This window comes from Maniola hyperantus, chromosome 28, assembly GCF_902806685.2.
Source record: "Maniola hyperantus chromosome 28, iAphHyp1.2, whole genome shotgun sequence".
In the NCBI taxonomy this organism is placed as follows: domain Eukaryota; kingdom Metazoa; phylum Arthropoda; class Insecta; order Lepidoptera; family Nymphalidae; genus Maniola; species Maniola hyperantus.
The window spans coordinates 1,076,334-1,097,281 of record NC_048563.1 but is presented as its reverse complement, the minus strand read 5'-3'; the positions used below and the strand labels follow the sequence as shown (position 1 = coordinate 1,097,281).

Sequence of the window (20,948 nt, the reverse complement as noted above, 5' to 3'; positions counted from 1 at the left end):
TGTAAAAGGGTAAATATTATATATTTCATTCACGATTTTCTTCTCTTATTAATAAATAGCTACATTTTTGTGTTCCACTGGAGGTGCGAAGATATACGAAGCGATTGAAAAAAATATATATAATTGAAAACTAACTGTTGCCCGCGACCTTCGTCCGCGTCCCGCGGGAACTGACTTTTGTCGTGGATTTTCAAAAAAAAATCTATACAACGGATTTTCCAAAAAAAATTCTTAACAACGAACACAAAAGAAAAGAATTATCTAATTTGGTGCAGTCGTTCGGAAGTTATGCGTACATTTCGCGATTCATCATTTTTTTAATATATAAAAGGAAAAGGTGACTGACTAATCTATCAATGCACAGCTCAAACTACTGGACGGATCGGGCTGAAATTTGGCATGCAGATAGCTATTATGACGTAGACATCCGCTAAGTAGGGATTTTTGAAAATTCAACCTTTAAGGGGGTAAAATGGGAAAAGATCGCGGGCTACAGCTAGTTTATAATATTAATACGGCTGTATGGATTAATACAAATCAATTATAAATCCATCAGAATATATTTTTATTTAAAGCTATACTTTTTTTAATCGCTTCGCTTCTCCAGTGGACATCCAGCCTTAACAGAGATCTCTTTTTTTATTTTAGTTTTTTATATAAAATGGAATGAAAGTATCCGAATGTTGTCAATAAATTAATATAATTCTTTTAAATGTTATAAAACTTGTGGATGGAACATGATATTATACACGATGAAAAAAATAATCAAAATTCGATAAAAAAATCAAAATAAAGATTTTTAGATTCGAATACAAAACTCGTTTTTATGAAGCTGCCTTTATAATATTTGTTAGCGTAAGAAAATAATAACCAAGTGTGTTATAGGCTTAACGCATAACTGAGTATTACGCGACAGGTTGAGATGGCAATCGGGGTATGAGGCAGGGGGACGCCCCGCACACCCGCACGTCACCCAACATCAACGTCAACGTCAATGACAGGGAAAACGCTCTACGATACTCTCTCTGTATCTCTTTGTAAAGGTCGATGCATAGTACGCGGCCGAAAGTAATGTACACCGGCCTTTAGAATGACATTTCGGCTTTGTAGAGCGTTGTCTCTGTCACTCATACCTATATGACGTTTTGTAGGTCTCATCAACAGAAAAGGTTCTACGAAACTGCTATCTTTTTGTTAAGGTCGAAGCATAGTACGCGGCCGAAAGTAATGTACATCGGCCTTTAGAATGACATTTCGGCTTTGTAGAGCGTTGTCTCTGTCACTCATACACATATCACGTTTTGTAGGTCTCAACGACAGAGAACGATCTACGAAACTGTTATATCTCTTTGTAAAGGTATCCCTTTAGTAGCAGCTCAAATCTTCAATTGCCAGTCTATTTTCAACTCTATCTCATAGTCATTACAGGTTATTTTCCTTTAATAGCAGCTCTCATTTAACTTACTTTATCATTGCCAGACGATTATGAACCATATCTAAAACTTTATATGGTTCTATTTCCTTTAGTAGCAGCACAAATGTTTACTACTATTGCTAATCGACTGTGAACCCTATCTCATAGTATATAAGATCCTATTTCCTTTATTAACATCTCACGTTTACTCAACTGTGGCCAGTCGATTTAAAACTCTATTTCACAGTCTCACAATACTACTCAATAAGGGCCTATTTCCTTTAATAGCAGCTGTCATCTCCATTAAAACTCATATAACTTTAATCTATCATTGCCACTCGATTTTGAACCATATATATAAGAGTATAAGGTTCTATTTCCTTTACTAGCAGCTCAAATCTTCATTAATGTTCCCAGTTCATTAATTCGCCCTTTTTTCTTATATTAAAAGTTCCCTATCGTCTCTATTATTGCCAGTCGATTTTAAACTCTATTATATCGTGAAATAAGGGTTTATTTCCTTTAACAGCGCCTCCTCCACTGAAACTCTTACACTTTGCCATTGCCAGTCGATTTTGTACCATATCTCGTAGCCAATAAGGTTCTATTTCCTTTAGTAGCAGCTCATATCATCATTACTATTGCCAGTCGACTATGAACCCTACCTTATAGTCAATAAGGGTTTATTTGCTTTGATAGCTGCTCGGATCTTCTTCACTAAAGCGGCCGGTTGTATGAGAACGGATACTTCTGTACCGTTCATTGCTATCCTGTTCATCTCTTCTTCACCACCCTGAAAAAATTTTTTTTTTTTAAACTTAGACGTGACTTGAAAGTAACTATGATCTTTCTTCTTTCTTTCACTTCTAACGCACATATGCAGTAGCAGCAACCAACAACCCTTATAGGTTCATGAACAAATAAAAATGGTATTTTCAAAAACATAGGACTTTCATATAACCTTCCAACCCTCAATTAACCCCCTAGGGGGGATTTTCGTGAGATCCTTTCTTATGTTGTCACTTGCGCCCTAGAAAGAACGTACCCTCCAAATTTTATATGACGGCAGTGCCGTCTTTTAGTTGTAAATAGCTTGCTCATTGCAAATCACGTCATCCTCCCCACCGTCGTAGTGAGACTATAAAATGGAACGCGTTATGCGTCACGAGGCATTATTGGTCTGGCTCTCGCCAGTGGCACTTTACAGTTCTAGACATGGTGTATCATACTGTAGGTTTTATAATTGTTGTTGTAACCTAATGTGGTTTCAGTTGATTCAGGTTATAGTACTTGGTTGTGGTGTGCTAGGTTAGCTGGTTGGTCTGGGACCGGTATGGGGATGGAGGAGCCGGTCTAGGTAGGGTTAGTTGGGGTTTTCTATTCGCATAGTAGACGTTGGTGTCATTAATGAGGGTTGCTATAGTTATCGTTGAGGGTAGTTTGTGTTGTCTCTCATAGTGTGCGAGAATATTGTTAGTGCGCCCACGAAGACTCGGTTATTCTAAAGGCTGTAATCCTGACGTATCCATTTAACCATTACCTATGGTATAAGTGGTTTAGTCTTCCTAGAAGAAACCTACCTTCTAAATTTCAAGTTTGTAGGCTTTATAGTTTCTGAGATTTCGTGATTAGTCAGTCAGTGAGTAAGTGTATTTCGCTTTTATATAATATATAGTTTACTCACTTTGAGGAGATTGATGGGTCGGTTGTTGACCTCGGTGACCGCCCACTTGCCGGCCGGGGGCAGGCCCGCTTTACCGGCCGGCGACTGCCCCTCCACTGATGTTATTGTACATTCATTATCTAGCTTTATACCTGGAAAGGAAATACAAGTGTAAGTACGATGATATCCGCGCAGTGGACGTCTATCAATGATCATGATGATGATGAACTTACCTAAACCCTCTTGGTCCTTTTTATTTATCACATAGATCTTCCCGAGCGGCACCCGGTGAAATAATATGTCTACCTGAAATAAAAATCTAAATATATAAAAGGAAAAGATGACTGACTGACTGACTGATCTATCAACGCACAGCTCAAACCACTGGACTGATCGGGCTGAAATTTTGCATGCAGATAGCTATTATAACGTAGACATCTGCTAAGAAAGGATTTTTGAAAATATAAAAAATAATTACCCCCTAAAGGGGTAAAATAGGGGTTTGAAAAATAGGGGGTGCATTCCACGCGGACAAATTCGCGGGAAGAATTTAATCTCTCATGAAGGTAATATTATAAAAGGCTCATGCTTGGAATCAAACCCCCGACAGCTTTAACACTAGTATCGTGATTTATGAGTAAACATCATATAATTTACTACAAATACAGTACAAACATTTATATCATTGGTAAAAGTCAATGTTATCTGGCTTATTAGTACCTGTAATGTCAGATGGCCGAATGTCGTAATTCGATTAAATTACTGTCTGATAATTCCGTCATGATTCGGTGTTTTGAACAAATCGTGTTTGTCTGTGGTCAATTATTGCTTTCAAGTGGCAATTGTGGCAAGAATGGCGGTATTGCTTTTATATTGGTAGTCTTGCGAGCGTGTTTGAATTGACCAATGGCAATTCCCAATTTTCAGCACGTGTTTTTAAAAAGAAATATAGAGACGAAGGAAGGGAAAACTGAGGATACATCGAAATGAGAGATCGGAAATTCATTACGCATCGTGCTCTGAAAGAGCCGAGTTGTGAAAGGGCGCTTTGACTCAGTTACTGTGAAAGTGATTTTGTGTAGCTGTTACTATAGGTGAGTCTTCTTGTATCGTTCCTATTTTACTAATTTTACCTATCTGTGGATATTGTTGGTTAGGAATGTTGATTGGAAGGTTGTAATAGTTAGATATTGGTTGGTCTGGGATCGGTATGGGGATGGAGGAGCCGATTTAGGTAGGTTAGGTTAGGTTTGCCTGGCCTAGTTACTTTTTATTATATTAATAGTTCTACTAGTCGTTGATACAATATATTAGATCTATTTATGGAGTCTCGTGCCATTCTATGAATTCATAACAATAGGCTATCCCAAGATACTCACGATGGGCGAGTGTGCCGCCTTGAGCAAGTGCCTGGCGTGCGTGGCGGAGCAAGGCTGCGTGCCCACCACTCCGGACACGCGGTCCCCGGCCCGGCCGCCGCCCCGCGTCCCTCCCATGCCCCAGCGGGCTACCCTGAAGACAAATTATACTATTTAAAAGGCCGTACATTAAATCGGTTAATAACAACTGTACTTTTAACCGACTTCCAAAAAGGAGGTGGTTCTCAATTCCTACTCAGTTATGCGCGTAATAAGTCCCGCAAATTACTATTGCGCTGGAACCATGTCTCATTAACATCGAAATGACGTCATTATGACGTGAGCCGAAATAAAAATATACCATCAAGTGCTGCCGTCACTATAATTGCGGCCACGCGCATTAGCAATTTGCGACTTATAACTATAATTTAATTCAATGCACAGTATGTTAACCTTCTGATTCTGAAAGGGCGGTAATGGATTGAGATCGGAATGAGTGTGTGGGTGGGTGTGAATGATGTGTGTGTGGGTGTGGATGGTGTGTAGGTCTTCGTGTGTGTCAGACAGAGAGAGTGAGCTAGTGTGTGTCTTGGTATAATAATTGTGTTTACAAGTTATGTACTATGACGAGATACTCTTCTTTGTTAGTTTCCTAGAATAATATTATTAGAGTTCCATACCCGAAGGGTAAAACGGGACCCTATTACTCGGCTATCCGTCCGTCCGTCTGCCCGTCTGTCACCAGGCTGTATCTCATGAAACGTGATAGTTAGACAGTTGAAATTTTCACAGATGGTGTATTTCTGTTACCGCTATAACAACAAATACTAAAACACAATAAAATAAATATTTAAGGGGGCTGCTATACAACAATTGTGTTTTTTTTTCAATTTTTATGAACCCTTCGTGCGCGAGTCCGACTCGCACTTGGCCAGTTTTGGTTACTTACCATACTTGTCTCTCATAATCAAACAGTAACGGCGGATCTCTGACAGGGACAGTGGTAGCTACGCACGCCCCGCGGCGTTGCTCGGCTCGCAAGGCGGCCGCTTGCCGAGCTCGTAAGGGTTGTAGCGCGGGATTTTGCGGGATCGACGGTGATTGACCTGGTAATTTATAAAATGGCGTCAATCGGATATCCCAAGTTATTAAAAAATGGCGACAAAAAGATAAAATTTTCATATTTAATAAATATCGAACTGGGTACCGTTGTCGGTCATCACAGTCGAAGGGATTCCGAGTACAATAACTAAAATTCATTTTTTCACCATTTAAATTTAGAAGACAAATGTCGTCGTTTTTTGTTATGTTTATTTGGGAGTCAAGTGATATTATTGATAATAATTCTTTCTTTTCTGCCAAAAATATAAATGCATCTTACTGTTAGTCAAAGAGTTACTTCTTCGTCGCGAGCTGTCAACTCTGCCGGCCGGCCGCGATCTGTGCACCACTTTGACAGGTGATGTCACCCCTCTGTAAAAAAGTCTGACATTACAATTTACTGTAATAGGAACCCTCGGCGCACCAGTCTGACTCGCGCTTGGCCGGTTTTTCTTACCTATCTTCATTTTCGTTCCTCGTAGGACTTTCTTGCCTTTTCGTCTGTCCTATACCACGTAGCCTGCTCAGAAGTGACAATTCTGTAAGACCTCTTTTCCATATCGGTTTAGGTGGCGGGTCGGATTTTTCTGAAAAAACAATATTTTGACATCAATCCAAATTTGATATTGAGACGTCCCAGGTTCGATTCCTGGCTGGTTTGGAATTTTATGATTTCTAAATGTCTGGTCTGGTCTGGTGAGAGGCTTCGGCCGTGGCTAGTTACCCTTACCTAGCGGCAAAGCCGTGCCAAGCGATTTAGCGTTCCGGTACGATGCCGTGTAGAAACCAGTGGCATGGGTTTAATAAAAACTGCCATACCCCTTCCGCTCCCATCTTAAACTGCATCATCACAGAGATTGCAGTCAAGGGCTAACTTGTATCTGAATAATAATAAAAAAGTCAGTCAGTCAGTTTTTCCTTTTTATATATATAGATTTGAAACAATTATTGTAAAAACTTACCAATTTTAGCTTCTCTTTTGGGACTATTATTCGGCACTCTTCTACCATCGTGCTGTCTCTGTCTCGGGCCTATGTCGTATGCATTTTGACTTTGCGACCTTTCGACATTAGACCTTAAGGTCCTTGCAATAGATTCCACATTTATATTTGATATATTCATCCTAGGTATATCAGTATTGGTAGGATTTGCATCGTTTCTACCATTTGATATGATTTCTCTATTAGTTGGTAGATTCGACTGTGCGTTTCTACTATTAGGTATGATTTCTCTATTAGTTGGTAGATTCAACTGTGCGTTTCTACCATTTGGTAGATTTTCTCTAGTGTTCGATAAATTAGATTGAGGATTTCTACTATTTGGTAAGATTTCTCTATTAGTCGGTAAATTTGACTGAGCGTTTCTACCATTTGTTACGTTTTCCTTACTGTTTGGTAAATTCGTTCTACCATTGCCACTATTAGGCACAACATCTCTACCATTCGTCCGAACATTTCTACCAATTGGTAGGATTTCTTCAACATTCCTACCATTCGGTAAATTAATAGTACTATTTAGATTTCGGTTATTTTGACTAGAATTAGGAAATAAATACTCATAATCCGATTCAATTTCTAAATTAGGGAGAGAAGACTTTCGCATTTTTTCCATAGATTTGACATTCCTTAACGGTAATGGAGAAGATGTTTTATTTGATGTTGAAGCCATACATAGTCTTTCGTAGACGCCATCTTTATCTGTCACTTTGACGTCTCCTGTCAGATTGACAGTAGTTGTCAAACTTATATGCCCATAGTCGGATTCCGAATTATTTTTTTCGAAGACGGTTCCGTAGCTATTTTCTTCTGTATTAACTATGTTGATAAAGTCGTCTTTTGCTTGTCCGGGGTTAACAGCGAGTTTCTGTTTGAATTCAAAGTCGAAGACGTCCGTTTCCGGGCCCAAAACAGGTATGGCGGTGTGCGGAGGTCCTTTATTTGAGACTTGGATGACTGTTATGTTAGTCCTTTGAGGTGTACTGTAAAAAATTAATCCATACTAATATTATAAATGCGAAAGTGTGTCTGTCTGTCTGTCTGTCTGCTAGCTTTTCACGGCTCAACCGTTCAACCGATTTTGATGAAATTTGGTACATAGTTAGCTTATATCCCGGGGAAGGACATAGGCTACTTTTTATCCCGGAAAATTAAAGAGTTCCCATGGGATTTTCAAAAAACTAAATCCACGCGGACGAAGTCGCGGGCATCATCTGTGCATAATAAAAACCATTAGTAGCCTTTAACTAAAATAAGTAAAATTCCTTTGACGTTGTGCAGCTATACTTATTACAATTAAGTTGAAATTTTCACTGAATGTGTATTTCTATTGCCGATATAACAACAAATAATAAAAATTTCAGAACATCCCCCATGAATATTTAAAAAATTAAAGTGTTATTTCTTGTACGACATTACGGAACCCTTCGTATGCGAATCCAACTCGTACTTGACCGGTTTTTAGGGTTCCGTGCCTCAAAAAAAAAGAGCACTTATAGGATCACTTCGTTGTCTGTCTGTCCGTAAGTCGTGTCTGTCAAGAAAACTTATAGGGTACTTCCCGCTGACCTAGAATCATCAAATTTGGTAGGTAGGTAGATCTCAGTGGCGTGCAGATCATACAGGCATAAATATACTGTTTACCCTAGTGACTCTAGTCCTAATAACTCAATGCTTATTTTTCACTATGACTAAATAGGTTCATACCTAATTGCCTACCCAGGCTTGAATACCTGTGCACGTCACTGGTAGATCTTATAGCACAAGTGATGGCACGGGACACTTCGTGTGTGAGTCCGACTCGCCCTTGACCGATCTTTTAATTTAATTTTGTTCAATAAATACATAAACACTTACCTGGATTCGTTTTCTGTGCTTTGATTCCCATTATTTACAACAACTCGTTGCTTGTACTCAAAATCGCTGATATTCTCATTCGAATCGTGAATTTTGTCGATTTCAGCGAAAAATTCCTCGTCACTCTCCGTTACGTTCCTAAAAAATGATAAATTATTAATTATCTATACTAATATTATAAATGCGAAAGTGTGTCTGTCTGTCTGTCTGCTAGCTTTTCCCGGCTCAACCGTTCAACCGATTTTGGTGAAGTTTGGTACAGAGGTAGCTTGCAACCCGGGGAAGGACATAGGCTACTTTTTATCCCGGAAAATTTAAGAGTTCCCACAGGATTTTTAAAAACCTAAATCCACGCGTACGAAGTCGCGGGCATCAGCTAGTCTTAAATATATAAAAGGAAAAGGTGACTGACTGACTGATCTATCAACGCACAGCTCAAACTACTGAACGGATCGGGCTGAAATCTGGCATGCAGATAGCTATTATGATGTAGAAATCCACCAAGAAAAGATTTTTGAAAATTCAACCCCTAAGGGGGTAAAATAGGGGTTTGAAATTTGTTTACATATAATAAAATTAGATATACCTTTTCAATATAGAATCATCCAAGCATATATTTTGTCCGCATATCTTCGCGACACTTTGCTTAGGCTCGGCGTCTCTACTTGTACTTGGTAAAGAAAACGGCTCCCAATTCGATATATCCACTTCTGAACTCAACTGTTCGTTGGTTAAATTTGTGGTTGCGTTCGTAAAATTCGTTAAAGTTGTGGTTGCGCTCGTAAAACTCGTTAAATTCGCGGTTGCGTTCGTAAATGTTGTAATATTCGTCGTATTTATCGGTGTAAGTGATACTGAGTTGGTTGTGCTAGCGTTAAAACTTGGGGTTGCGTTCGTGAATGTCGTTAAACTTGTGGTTGCGCTCGTAAATGTCGTTAAATTTGTGTTTGTAGACGTAAATGTTACATTTGGTGTAGATACAGTTATGTTTAGATTAGTCGTTGAGCTGCTCGTGGGTTTTGTACTTGTAGAATTTGCGGTTGTTCTAGGTGTGTTTGTGTTCTCTTGTGTGGTTGTGCTTGTGGTTGCGCCGTGGTTGTCAGCGGTTACGGTTGTTGAAGAGTTTTCCGAAGGTTGTGTACTTTCTATTGTTGGACGAGTTATTGGTGCTAGATCTATTCCAGGTACCCTGTAAACAAGGAAAATTATTAATGTAGACATGTGTTTGTTTGTTCTCGCTCATAAGACAACATCACGCTATAAGAGATTGATGTGATTTTATGGATAACTAGATGTCACCCGCGACTTCGTCCACATGGATTTAGGTTTTACGATAATCCAGTGGGAACTCTTTGATTTTCCGGGATAAAAAGTGTCCTAGATCTGCCTTCAGGGTGCATCATATTTTGTACAGAGCTCTCTCTATACAAAATAGATGATGCCAATGATGATGATGATTCATGTATGGGTTTAAGTTTTTTTAAGAATCTTGAGTAAACTCTGTTATTTTCCAGAACAAAAAAAAGCCTGTGTTCTTCCTTGGGATGCAAGCTATCTTGTTCTAAGTTTGATACAGGCATAGGCCTGTATCAAACTTCGTAAAAAAAGGTTCAACAGATGGGCCGTGAAAAGCTAGCAGACAGACAGACACACTTTCGCATTTAAGTGGATGGATTATGATCATGCTGTGAATTCAAATCATTTATTCAAATTGTACACTTTTTGATTGTCACTTGTTGAATTTGTAAGATGTAATGGTGATAAATTAACTATGTTAACTTAAAACTAAAGCTAGTCGCCAGGTCTGAGAAGTTACCTGTCAGGTGGCACGGGTGGGGTGGGCGGTAGCGGTGAGGTGGGGTCCCTGGCAGCGGCCCTAGGGGTGGGTGCCACGGGTGGGGCTCCATATACGTTCTCACCGAGTGATAATATACGTAACTCGTGTAGTTTCGAACGGAGAAGGGTGACCCAGTCTTGCATTGAGTCCCTGAAACAAAATAATTTGTTGTGTTTGTAATTTAGGTTCAATTTTGCGGTTGTATTCGTAAATGTGGTTAAATTTTACAGTTAAATTCGTAAATATGGTTAAATTATATTGTTGTGTTTGTAAATGTAGTTAAATTTTGCAGTCACATTCATTAGTGTGGTTAAATGTTGTTAAAGCTTGCGGTTGCGTATGTAAATGTCGTTAAATATAAGCTCACCAATCTGGAGCTAGCATCCTGACGGGTCCATGGTCGGTGTCTATGAGGAAGTCATACTCCTCGCCAGCATGAGGCTTCACGCTGGCAGTGACGTGTCGCGCAGTCTTGAGACAGGCCCGCCAGGCAGGCCTGTGGGCTACAGTGGCGGCCGAGTCGGGCTCGGGGTACTGTTCGAGGAAGGGGGTGCGACCATTGTGCACGCAGAGCAGGGTCCACATTGGTTTGAGGGGAGGTTTCTGGAGATAAAAAAATATGTTTCCTTTATACATTGGTTATAAAAATTGATTGATTGATTGATTTATGATTTGATCTTTTTGTCTTCATGCTTTGTTTTTTGTTGTGTTTTTTGTTTTGTTTATGTACGTTTGTCTGGTGTTGTTCTGTTTTGTACTGTGCGCTATGGTCCCAAATAAAAGGTTATTTATTTTATTTATTTATTTATATTGGATACTATGGGGTTACGAAGTACAAACCTTATGGCCCAGGGGTCGCAGCTTGCTGGTGGGGACGTCATTGGGTATCCGCTTGAGGAAGGCGTTCTTTTGTATCTCCCTGTAGTACACCGGGCCCTCGTCCTGGCCTGACAGCATTGCGGGCTCAGCATTCAGGGGAACTGGAGCACATAAGAATTTATTATTTTACTAGCTGATGCTTTAGTTTTTACTGACTTCGTCCGCCTGGAATTAGGTTTTTAGAAATCCCATCGGAACTCTTTGATTTTCCGGGATAAGAAGTAGCCTGTGTCACTTTCCAGGTCTTTAACTATATCCATGCAAAAAATCACGTCGATCCGTTGCACCGTTGCGACGTGATTGAAGGACAAACCAACAAACAAAAACACTTTCTCACTTATAATATGGTTAGTGATGTGTATAAGTCCCGCAAATTGCTAATGCGCGTGGCCGCCATTTTTGAGACGTCAGCACTAGACTGAAGTTTCGAGCTGATGGTATATTTTTATTTCGGCTGACATCAAAATGAAGTCATTTCGATGATAATGAGAATTGGTTCCAGCGCGTTTACCCGGCTGAGATTGTTGTGGGCTCTTCTCAGACCTGGGCGCGTTTGGAACCCTTGTAGCATTAGTTTTAAGCTTGCATAATAATTATCACCACTATATTGTACAAATCTAACAACTGACAATCAAAAAGAGTAATTTATTACTTATTATGAATAAATTATTTGAATTTTGAAATTTTTTTTTGAGTTTTTATCATACACACACAAAAGTTTACTATGCCAACCTGCTAAAATAATTTATGTATGTAAGTATATTTAAATAAATATATTTTATTTATTTTTATCAAAGAAGTAATTAAACTATTAATAAACTTAAATCTAAAAAAAAACAACATTAAATTAAAACTAAAATAAATTAAATTAAATCTAAAACCTCGTCGAGACCACCGCAGCGAGGCATTGTACCCAAGATGCTGGCAGCATTACCCCTTTGGATGGCCAAACTAATTCTTTGACCAAGGTAGCTGCCAGCTCTCGGGTCCCCGGTTGACTCGATAACTCTTTTCGCAATTTCTTCAAAAAGAGCTCGAGCCCCCGGGCCCCACGGTCTCCACACCAAAAGGCACGAATACGAAGCTCCCATCAAGGTTTTCATATTTGCGCCTCTTGGCCTGTCCGGCGCTGATGGCCGCTGCACCCGCCATAGAGGAGGTCGCCTGAATGTGGGATGCAGCTAAAGTGTCTACACAAGTTGCATCCCAAACAAGCGACCTGCCCATCTTCCACGGTACGAGCGTCATACCATCAGGTCTCTTGCCATCTCTACGTGCCAAACCAATAGGTTCTAGTACAGCTGGCACATGGGCGGTGGCAAGGGACCTCCAGATGATGTCGTTAAGGGTACTATGGTGGGAGAAGCGTCCAGCGCTTCTCGAACAGGAGAGCCCATGGTGGCCGAAGGCGTCAACGCAGTCACCGCAGTGGCAACGGTGAGGCTGGTTTATTGTGGCGCCAAGCCTAAGACCAATGAGAACAGAAAGTGTCGTATGGTCTAACATAGTGCCCAGGTTGGCAGAGGGAAGAGCATGTAGCCAGTAACCGGACTCTTTTGCAGAGACAGCGAGAAGACGAGCACGGTCTTTTTTAGAATTTGCGTTTGCAAGTAAAGTGTCAAATGTCATTTTGCAAATAATGTCGTCCCAGTCTCTGGGAATAAAGAGAAACCGGCACTTGGCTGGGACTATGCATGGACCATTCATTTCTTGCCTCTGTTAAGCCAGACACCTCTATGGAACCCAAAGAATTGGATATAATCTTGCTAAACCTGCTAAAATTGAGTTCTAAATAGCATGTGCAATATCAATTAGCGTAGATAAGTTAACAAACTTGATGTCACCTTATTCCCAGAACCTTCCAAGTGAATCAGTAATTTCTATGAAGACATCACTCATACAATTTAATTCGGTATTTTCCTACTTTTGAATTTGATAAATATTATTACTTTATTATAAACAAAAGGGCTTAGATTAACTTTTATTATTTAATAATTACTTGAAGATGGAAACAAATAAACTATTAATAAACTTAAATCTAAAAAAAAAGAAAACAATATTAAATTAAAACTAAAATAAATTAAATTAAATCTAAAACCTCATCGAGACCACCGCAGCGAGGCATTGTACCCATGATGCTGGCAGCATTACCCCTTTGGATGGCCAAACTAATTCTTTGGCCAAGGTAGCTGCCAGCTCTCGGGTCTATATTATAAACTAGGATAAAAATAATGACGTACACTGGTAGACTACGGCCAAAACCCTGAGAGGAGACCCGTGCTCTGTAGTGAGCCGGCGATGGGTTTATCATGATGAGATGATGTGGTAAATTATATGACGACAAAGGCACTTGTAAGAAACTCTATGAAGAACTCTCAGGCATGCAGGTTTTCTTACGACGTTTTCCTTCACCGTTAAAGCAAGTGATATTTAATTACTTAAAACGCACATAACTCCGAAAAGTTAGAGGTGCGTGCTCGGGGATCGAACCCCCAACCTCCGGTTAGAAGGCTGACATCCTAACCACTAGGCTATCACAGCGTCAGCGTTGTGTAAAAGTTTACTTAAATATAATTATATATTCTATTCTATCTACTATACAGCATCATACCAGTACACTAAATTGCTTGGCCGTACGTCAGTAAGGTAGTAGCTAGCCACGACCGAAGCCTCACACCAGAATATATAAAGAGAGTTACACTGCACAGGAGTTTATAGTGTAATACAATTAGAATCGCGCCAAACTTCACCAAGTGGTGTTAAATTAGTAATCTACAGTTGATTATATTCAATTGCGTCGGTTTAACGCCCGCATTAATTAGAGGACATTGTATGACTCAATACAAAAGAATTCAAGTCCTTAAAAGTTAGCCCATAGGTACTATCTGTTCACAATCACTTGTTTCTAAAGTGAAAGTGAACAAAAAAAAACCGTTTTACTTAATGCATTTCACGCAACAGTGCGTCTAAACTTGATAGATTGCACGCGTTACGCATAAATCTACCAGACAATAAGTAATTGGTATGTAAATAATAATATTTACGTAAATAATTAAGCAAATTACCTGAACGAAATTATTGTTTACTTCCTTAGCATATGACACTAAAACAGTCACCTTCACTATTATAACAGTATTCTTATTAAGAAACAGTCTTCACAATTAACTATTGGACCACGGTTAAATAAATTCATTGAATTCTCAGAAATTATTACAATTTGTTCACAACTGAACCTAACATAGCTTCACTGTAAACTTTAAATGCGCCATCTTTGTTTTGTTTGAACCACAGTGGTTTGAACAATGACGTTTGAATTAGTGCTGCCAGATCAGAAATATTATAATGGAGCTACAGTATTAAGTCATGGGTAACATTGTAAATGAGTCAAACATTGAAAGTCGACGGTTCAATGGCGAATGGTTTATTAAGACTATGGTTCGATCCAAATATCGCCGATGGTGTAGCATTCGCAAATGGAAATAATGGCCTAGCTACATTATAAAAATCAAAAACTACCTAATTTTGAAAATATTTAAAAATGTTCTTCGTATATAATATGTTCTTCGTGATGCATATGCATTCAATTCAGTAGATGAAATAAAAACATTCCTCATTAGTGTAACAACAACAGTAATTTCTAGTAGGCCATTATTTTCATTGACCCTTGGATGAATGCATTGACCTTCAACTGCCAATGTTTGCCATGACGTTAACAATGTTACCCGAGACGAAGAATCGTCGAATCGTTATCGAAAATCATCACTATTGCCTTGATTTTTAATCTGTCACATTGATAAATGTGACCTATGACATTTTCTTTTCTGGTTTCCGGTACCTACATGTTTCCGGAATCGAACTCTGTGTCTGTCACCGACCAGAAATAAAAGTGTCTGTGTCATTGACCATTGAAATTGGTGCTTCACGAAGTTGAAAATATTAGATATCTCGTAAGTTTCCTTTACTTTTATCTCAGTTTTTCTGTATTATCCTATATAATCTACTTATCTTCAGAGTACAATAGGTGTTTTAGAATTTTATTATAGAAAACCGTCCTGTTTTTGCAATTCAATAATAATTCATATTTACATCATTTTTAGTACGCGATTTTTCCGCGTGTAGCTCTGTCGTCAGAAACTATTTTGGTCACGTGACAGTTTCAAACCGCCAAAATAAATGTCATTTGTCTGCCAACCATTAACCACAATTTTTCTCGTATTTTTGTGCTGAAAAAAGGTTTCGAATCGTGTTATTTAATCGGATTTTTCGTTAAAAAGCATTGTTTTATTATAACTAACGTTTTTCGAGTGCAATCAAACATAAAGACGCTACAAAACAGCAAATATAGTGAAAACAAAATGGCTAAGGTGCACATAACCAACGTCGTCGTCCTGGACAATCCTAGTCCATTTTTAAACCCTTTCCAATTCGAATTGACCTTCGAATGTATTGAAGAACTGAAAGAGGACTTGGAATGGAAGATGATTTACGTCGGATCGGCGGAAACTGAGGAGCACGACCAGGTTTTGGACACGATTTACGTTGGTCCAATTCCAGAAGGTCGACACATGTTTGTTTTCCAAGCACCGCCACCTGATGTGACTCGGATTCCAGAGAATGATGCTTTAGGGGTCACAGTAGTGTTATTAACGTGTTCGTACAGAGGACAGGAGTTTGTAAGAGTGGGGTACTTCATAAATAATGAATATAGTGAAAGTGAGCCGGAGTTACGCGAGAATCCGCCAGCGAAGCCTCAGTTTGACAAAGTGGTGCGGAATATCCTGGCGTCCGAACCCAGAGTGACTAGGTTTAAGATAAACTGGGCGGAACCGGATGCTGCCACTGCTGCTGATTCAGGTATGTTTGTTTATTTGATATTTATTTTATTTTAAATGCTTATGAATGTGCATTGTGTAAAATAAGTTCTAGCACGCCTAGTATGCCATATTGTAAGTGGTGTCTTTTTCTTAAACTAGATGATGCCTGCTATATCGAAGTTAATTTAGGTATTTTGAAAACCCAGCAAGAACTCTTTGATTTTCCAGGATAAAATTACTATATATCCACGTATAGGTTCTAAGCCATATCTGAATGGACATCATCTAGTGTATAATATTCCTGTTTCCTATCTAATCAATATTGCAAATAACTCAGTTGACTGTGCGCCGCTTCTTGAGAAGTTATACTTTAAAGTCCCTAGCAATACTCATCCTCGCTTCTTTTCAATGTTTCACACACCGCATACGCATACCAATTTTCGTAGAAACTCGTTTATGCTTAGATCTGCCTCATCGTTTAATAAAATTTGTAAAAATGACAAAATTTTTGATCTATTTTGCATCACTGCTACCACTATTCAGAAAGCTCTGACCAATGAATTCTTTTCGTAGCTTTAGTTTTAAGTTTGCGTTATAATTATCACCACTATATTATCTTACAAATCTAACACTATACCAGACAATCAATAAGAGTAATTTATTACCTATTTTGAATAAATCATTTGACTTTAACGCTCATACTTCAGTTAAATAATTCATTCGTTTTTACTACTTTTCCCTGAATTCTCTCTCCCCCAGTCGAGTTTTTTTGTTTTGCTTATGTTCATTCTATCTGTGAAAACTTGTCATTAGCTTCAAATCTTCTGTTTTTACCTATTAATTTTTTCATATTAGCTGTAAGTTTTCCTGTTAAATAAAATAAAAATAAAAAATAAATAAAATAATATTTTTGTAATTTGGTTCTAGGCGATGGCAATATAGAGACTCACGCACCGAGCAATGATTCATATGGAGCATTCAACAATGACAGTCAGAGTCAGATTAGCGGTATCTTCCAAGGCAGCCTGAGTGGGTACGGGGATAACTCCAACTCGGTTGTGCATATGGAGTGCTGAGGTGGGTAGTCCCTTGATTTCAGGATCTTTAGAGAGAGGGCTAACGTCGACTACACACGTGAGTAAGCCGGGACAGATAGTATTTATAATGGAAATCACTCACGGTAGTTTAAACGCTAAAATCTTTAGAGAAATCAAAAGTTGAAAACTAAAACCCCACTAGGATTGTCGTCTTAATAAACGCTGAAATATTATAGTAAAATTGGATTTCTGTCGCTTGGTATACCAAGCTACCGAAAAAATAAAAATATGGAGTTCATAAATATAAATATAGTATACTATTAAAATATATTTTAATATTTTTACAAGCGCTTTCGAATCGTCGGGTAGTTTTAATTTACCACTGGTTCGGAATGCCGTTCCTACCAAGAAGAACCAGCAAGAAACTCGGCGGTTGCTCTTTTTAATTTTACAATTTACAATGTTATTATAGGTATATATAGGTTTTGATTCTCTTGACGGGTCTTGACGGACACAACAGAAAGTCAGATAGACAACAAAGTGATCCTATAAGGGTTCCATTATTCCTTTTGAAGTAAGGAACTCTAAAAAGTAATGTCCATCTGTATGTAAGCTAACTCTGCACCAAATTTCATCAAAATTGGTTTAACAGATGGGCTATAAAAAGTTACCAGGCAGACAGACACTTTTACATTCATAATGTGTCTAATTCCACTGTACACAATCTCTAAACTAAACTATAATGACACGTCTAAATCTATTGCTATCCCTTTCATAATGTTGCTTGCGGAAAAGGATAGCACTAGTTGACGGGGTGATACGACGACAAGCTTGCGACAGGCGTAAATCTCGCGATCATTGCTGTCAAACGTCCGGCTAGAGGGAGACAGCAATAGCCACAAAGCAAAATAAGAAGAAAAAGAAGAGAGACAGCAAATGAACTCTCGCAATGCTACTGCTGTCGCTACTGCAAAGTTTTACGTAATCACCCCGCCGTTAGTTTAGTTTAGTTTAGAGATTGTGTACAAGAGAATCGACCCCATTAATTAATATCTTATTATGTTAATTGTGTGTAATAATTGTTTTTAATTTGATTTTTTCGTTAATTTCAGATAGATTAATGAATGAATGAATGAAGACATGATCTGCAGTACTAGGATATAATACAAATGATGGACTGATGGAATAATAATGAAGATATAGATTTTGTATGGATGTTATTGAACAATGCACTGAAAACGCATCGTGCGGATGCGTTTTCGGTGCGTTGCTGCGCCGTACCGCTGTGGATTTGAGTATTGGGTGCCATACGGACACTGCGTTGCCGCTCCGTAGGACAGTATGATGCCAATGTCGAAAATTTGGTGACTCAAAATGGTTATAGATTTTGTATAGAAGTTATTGTACTGGCACACCGCTGCTGTGGGTTTGAGTATTGTAGGCCATACGGGCACTGCGTTGCCGCTTCGTAGGACAGTATAATGCCGACAATTTGGTGTCTCAAAATGGTTATAGATTTTGTGTGGATGTTATTGTACTGAGGCTGCACGATGCGTTCCCGGTGCGTTGCGGCGCCGCACCGCTGTGGATTTCACTATTGTAGGCCATACGGGCACTGCGTTTCCGCTCAGAAGGACAGTATAATGCCAATGTGAAAAATTTGGTGTCTCAAAATGGTTAACTTCCACTGAGTTTTTTGGCTTTATCATTTGTATAGCATTTGTAACAGAGAGCCATATTACTATACTAACATTTCTCCGTGGAAGACTGCTTCTAACTGCCGCTGTATGACTGATGTATGACCTCCCTAAGTCCTAACGTCTTGAAGAATTGACTCGATTCTGTTTACTTAGATATCTATAATATAAAAATGAATCACTAAATGTGTTGCTGATCGCAAATCTCGAGAACAGCTGAACCGATTTCGCTAATTCTTTTTTTATAATATTCCTTGAAGTACGGGGACGGTTCTTACGGAGAGAAAAATTTGATTCAACCTCCCCCCCAATTTTCTAAACTCCACCCGAGCGAAGCCGGGGCGGATCAGCTAGTCCAATGAAAATCTCTTTCTTATTTTTTACTAGCTGACCCGGCGAACTTCGTACCGCCTAACAGTCGATTCTTTAAAAAAAAATTATACTTTAATTTTTTCTCTCCGTAAGTTCATCCTCGTACTTCAAGGAATATTATAAAAAAAGAATTAGCGAAATCGGTTCAGCTGTTCTCGAGATTTGCGATCAGCAACATATTCAGCGATTCATTTTTATATATAGAGATGTTGAACAAATATTATATAATTTTTTTCACAATAAGAATATGCTGGGCACTTTTGGGCCAAATTTTGCCATTCCCCTTTAGTTAAAAATAATGAAAAATCCACTAAAATATAACTATCTCTGCCTCTGCCTATAATTGCCTCTTTGTTTCATACAAAGAGAACCATCCTGCAAGTTCCAACAACAAATGTACAAAGCTTTAACTCCATCAGATGACATACGAAGCTGTGATAGCCTAGTGGTTAGGACGACAGCCTTCTAATCGGAGGTTGGGAGTTCGATCCCGGGCACGCACCTCTAACTTTTTGGAGTTATGTGTGTTTTAAGTAATTAAATATCATTTGCTTTAACGGTGAAGGAAAACATCGTGAGGAAACCTGCATGCCTGAGAGTTCTCCATAATGTTCTCAAAGGTGTGTGAATTCTACCAATCCACACATGGCCAGCGTGGTAGACTAGCCAAAACCCTTCTCTCTGAGACGAGACCCGTGCTCTGTAGTGAGCCGGCGATGGGTTGATCATGATGAAGTCTTAACTGGTTGCAATATTAAAATACCTGTTAAACCATAGACTGTATTTATTTTTCTATTTTAAGTTTTTCAAAACGTAAAGTAAAAACAAATGTAGATTAATTTAGTGTGAATATTTTCTACCAAAACCATGCGATATTGATTAAAAATTAAAATTAATTAAGTGAAATGATATTTTGGTTTTATTTTTCTGTTCTCACCTATTTTTATAAGTTTTTTGACAGACACGACAGAAACAAATTGGTCTTATAAAATATAAAGTTTTTTCCGTTTTGAGGTACGGAATGCCAAAAAACCGGTCAAGTGCGAGTCAGTCTCGCGCACCGAAGGTTCCGTACTACAGTCGTATTTTTTTAGGTTTCCGTTTTCCCTTTAAAATTAATTATAGTACCTACTGTTGTGAATTTTTTCACGTTTCTACTACCATTTGACTGATATAGGGGGGGGGGGGGGGGACGACGACACTTGACTAATAAAAATTTGCACTTTCAAAGAGGATCTAGAAATCGAAAAATGTTTTTCCCACACCCACAGTGTTTTTAAAAGACCTATTCAACGATACCTCACACTATGGGGTAAACGAGAAAAAAAAATTCATCCCCACTTTACATGTAGGGGAGAGCTACCCTAAAAAAAAATATTTATCAAAATTTTAAATTACCATGCCAAATTACAGATTTCTAGCACTAATAGTAATAGATTAACCGAAGACGGAAGGACATGGCGAAACTATAAGAGTTCCTTGTTTACTATGGAACCCTAAATAGAGAATCACTTCGTTGTCTGTAAAGAAACCTATATAGTACAGTACGCGACCGAAAGTAATCGGTAATCATTCATCTAAGAATCGGCCTTTAGAATGACATTTCGGCTTTGTAGATGGTTGTCCGTCATACCTGACGTTTACCATATACATATGACGTTTTGTCGGTCTCAACGACAGAGAACGCTGTACAAAACCGCTACCTCTTTCTAAGAGCAATAGTGCACTAACGGCTAAGCCGCAGCGGCGCCGGCACCAGTGTACGCGCACTAGCCGCGGCGGCCGCACGTATTGTGGAACTACAGCGTGATTTGTGATCATCGCGATGTCTTTCGACACGGAAAGATTTATAACCGAGATTGAGACAAGGAGGGCGTTGTGGGACATGTCCTGTGTCTTTTTCCGCTTCTTACTTATAAGATAC

At 38.8% G+C, this 20,948-nt stretch overlaps 3 protein-coding genes across 5 annotated transcripts in view; 2 read left to right on the top strand and 1 right to left on the bottom strand.

Annotated features, from left to right (window-relative positions):
- Positions 1-1,332: 1,332 nt before the first annotated feature.
- On the bottom strand, positions 1,333-14,398 carry LOC117995151 (putative uncharacterized protein DDB_G0282133). The gene is made up of 15 exons (XM_034983149.2): positions 14,170-14,398; positions 11,066-11,205; positions 10,593-10,828; positions 10,205-10,375; positions 8,975-9,577; positions 8,389-8,526; positions 6,499-7,514; positions 5,994-6,123; positions 5,817-5,908; positions 5,385-5,541; positions 4,457-4,589; positions 3,311-3,383; positions 3,099-3,229; positions 2,080-2,207; positions 1,333-1,575 (listed from the first exon to the last, which is right to left on the bottom strand). Exons 2-15 carry the CDS (start codon positions 11,180-11,182, stop codon positions 1,572-1,574), a joined length of 3,129 nt encoding a protein of 1,042 aa, XP_034839040.1. The 5' UTR covers positions 11,183-11,205; positions 14,170-14,398; the 3' UTR covers positions 1,333-1,571.
- A 544-nt stretch (positions 14,399-14,942) lies between these two features.
- Positions 14,943-20,948, top strand: part of LOC117995152 (xaa-Pro aminopeptidase ApepP-like) — a 38,456-nt gene continuing 32,450 nt past the window's right edge. Inside the window, exon 1 of one of the 3 annotated variants that reach the window (XM_069508395.1) lies at positions 14,943-15,051. The gene's annotated coding sequence lies outside the window, so the exon portion shown is untranslated. The remainder of the gene's footprint in view (positions 15,052-20,948) is intronic. The other 2 variants (XM_069508396.1, XM_069508397.1) reach the window with 2 other exon arrangements.
- Positions 15,257-19,933, top strand: asf1 (histone chaperone asf1). The gene is made up of 3 exons (XM_034983154.2): positions 15,257-15,958; positions 16,846-16,995; positions 18,068-19,933. Exons 1-2 carry the CDS (start codon positions 15,460-15,462, stop codon positions 16,992-16,994), a joined length of 648 nt encoding a protein of 215 aa, XP_034839045.1. The 5' UTR covers positions 15,257-15,459; the 3' UTR covers position 16,995; positions 18,068-19,933.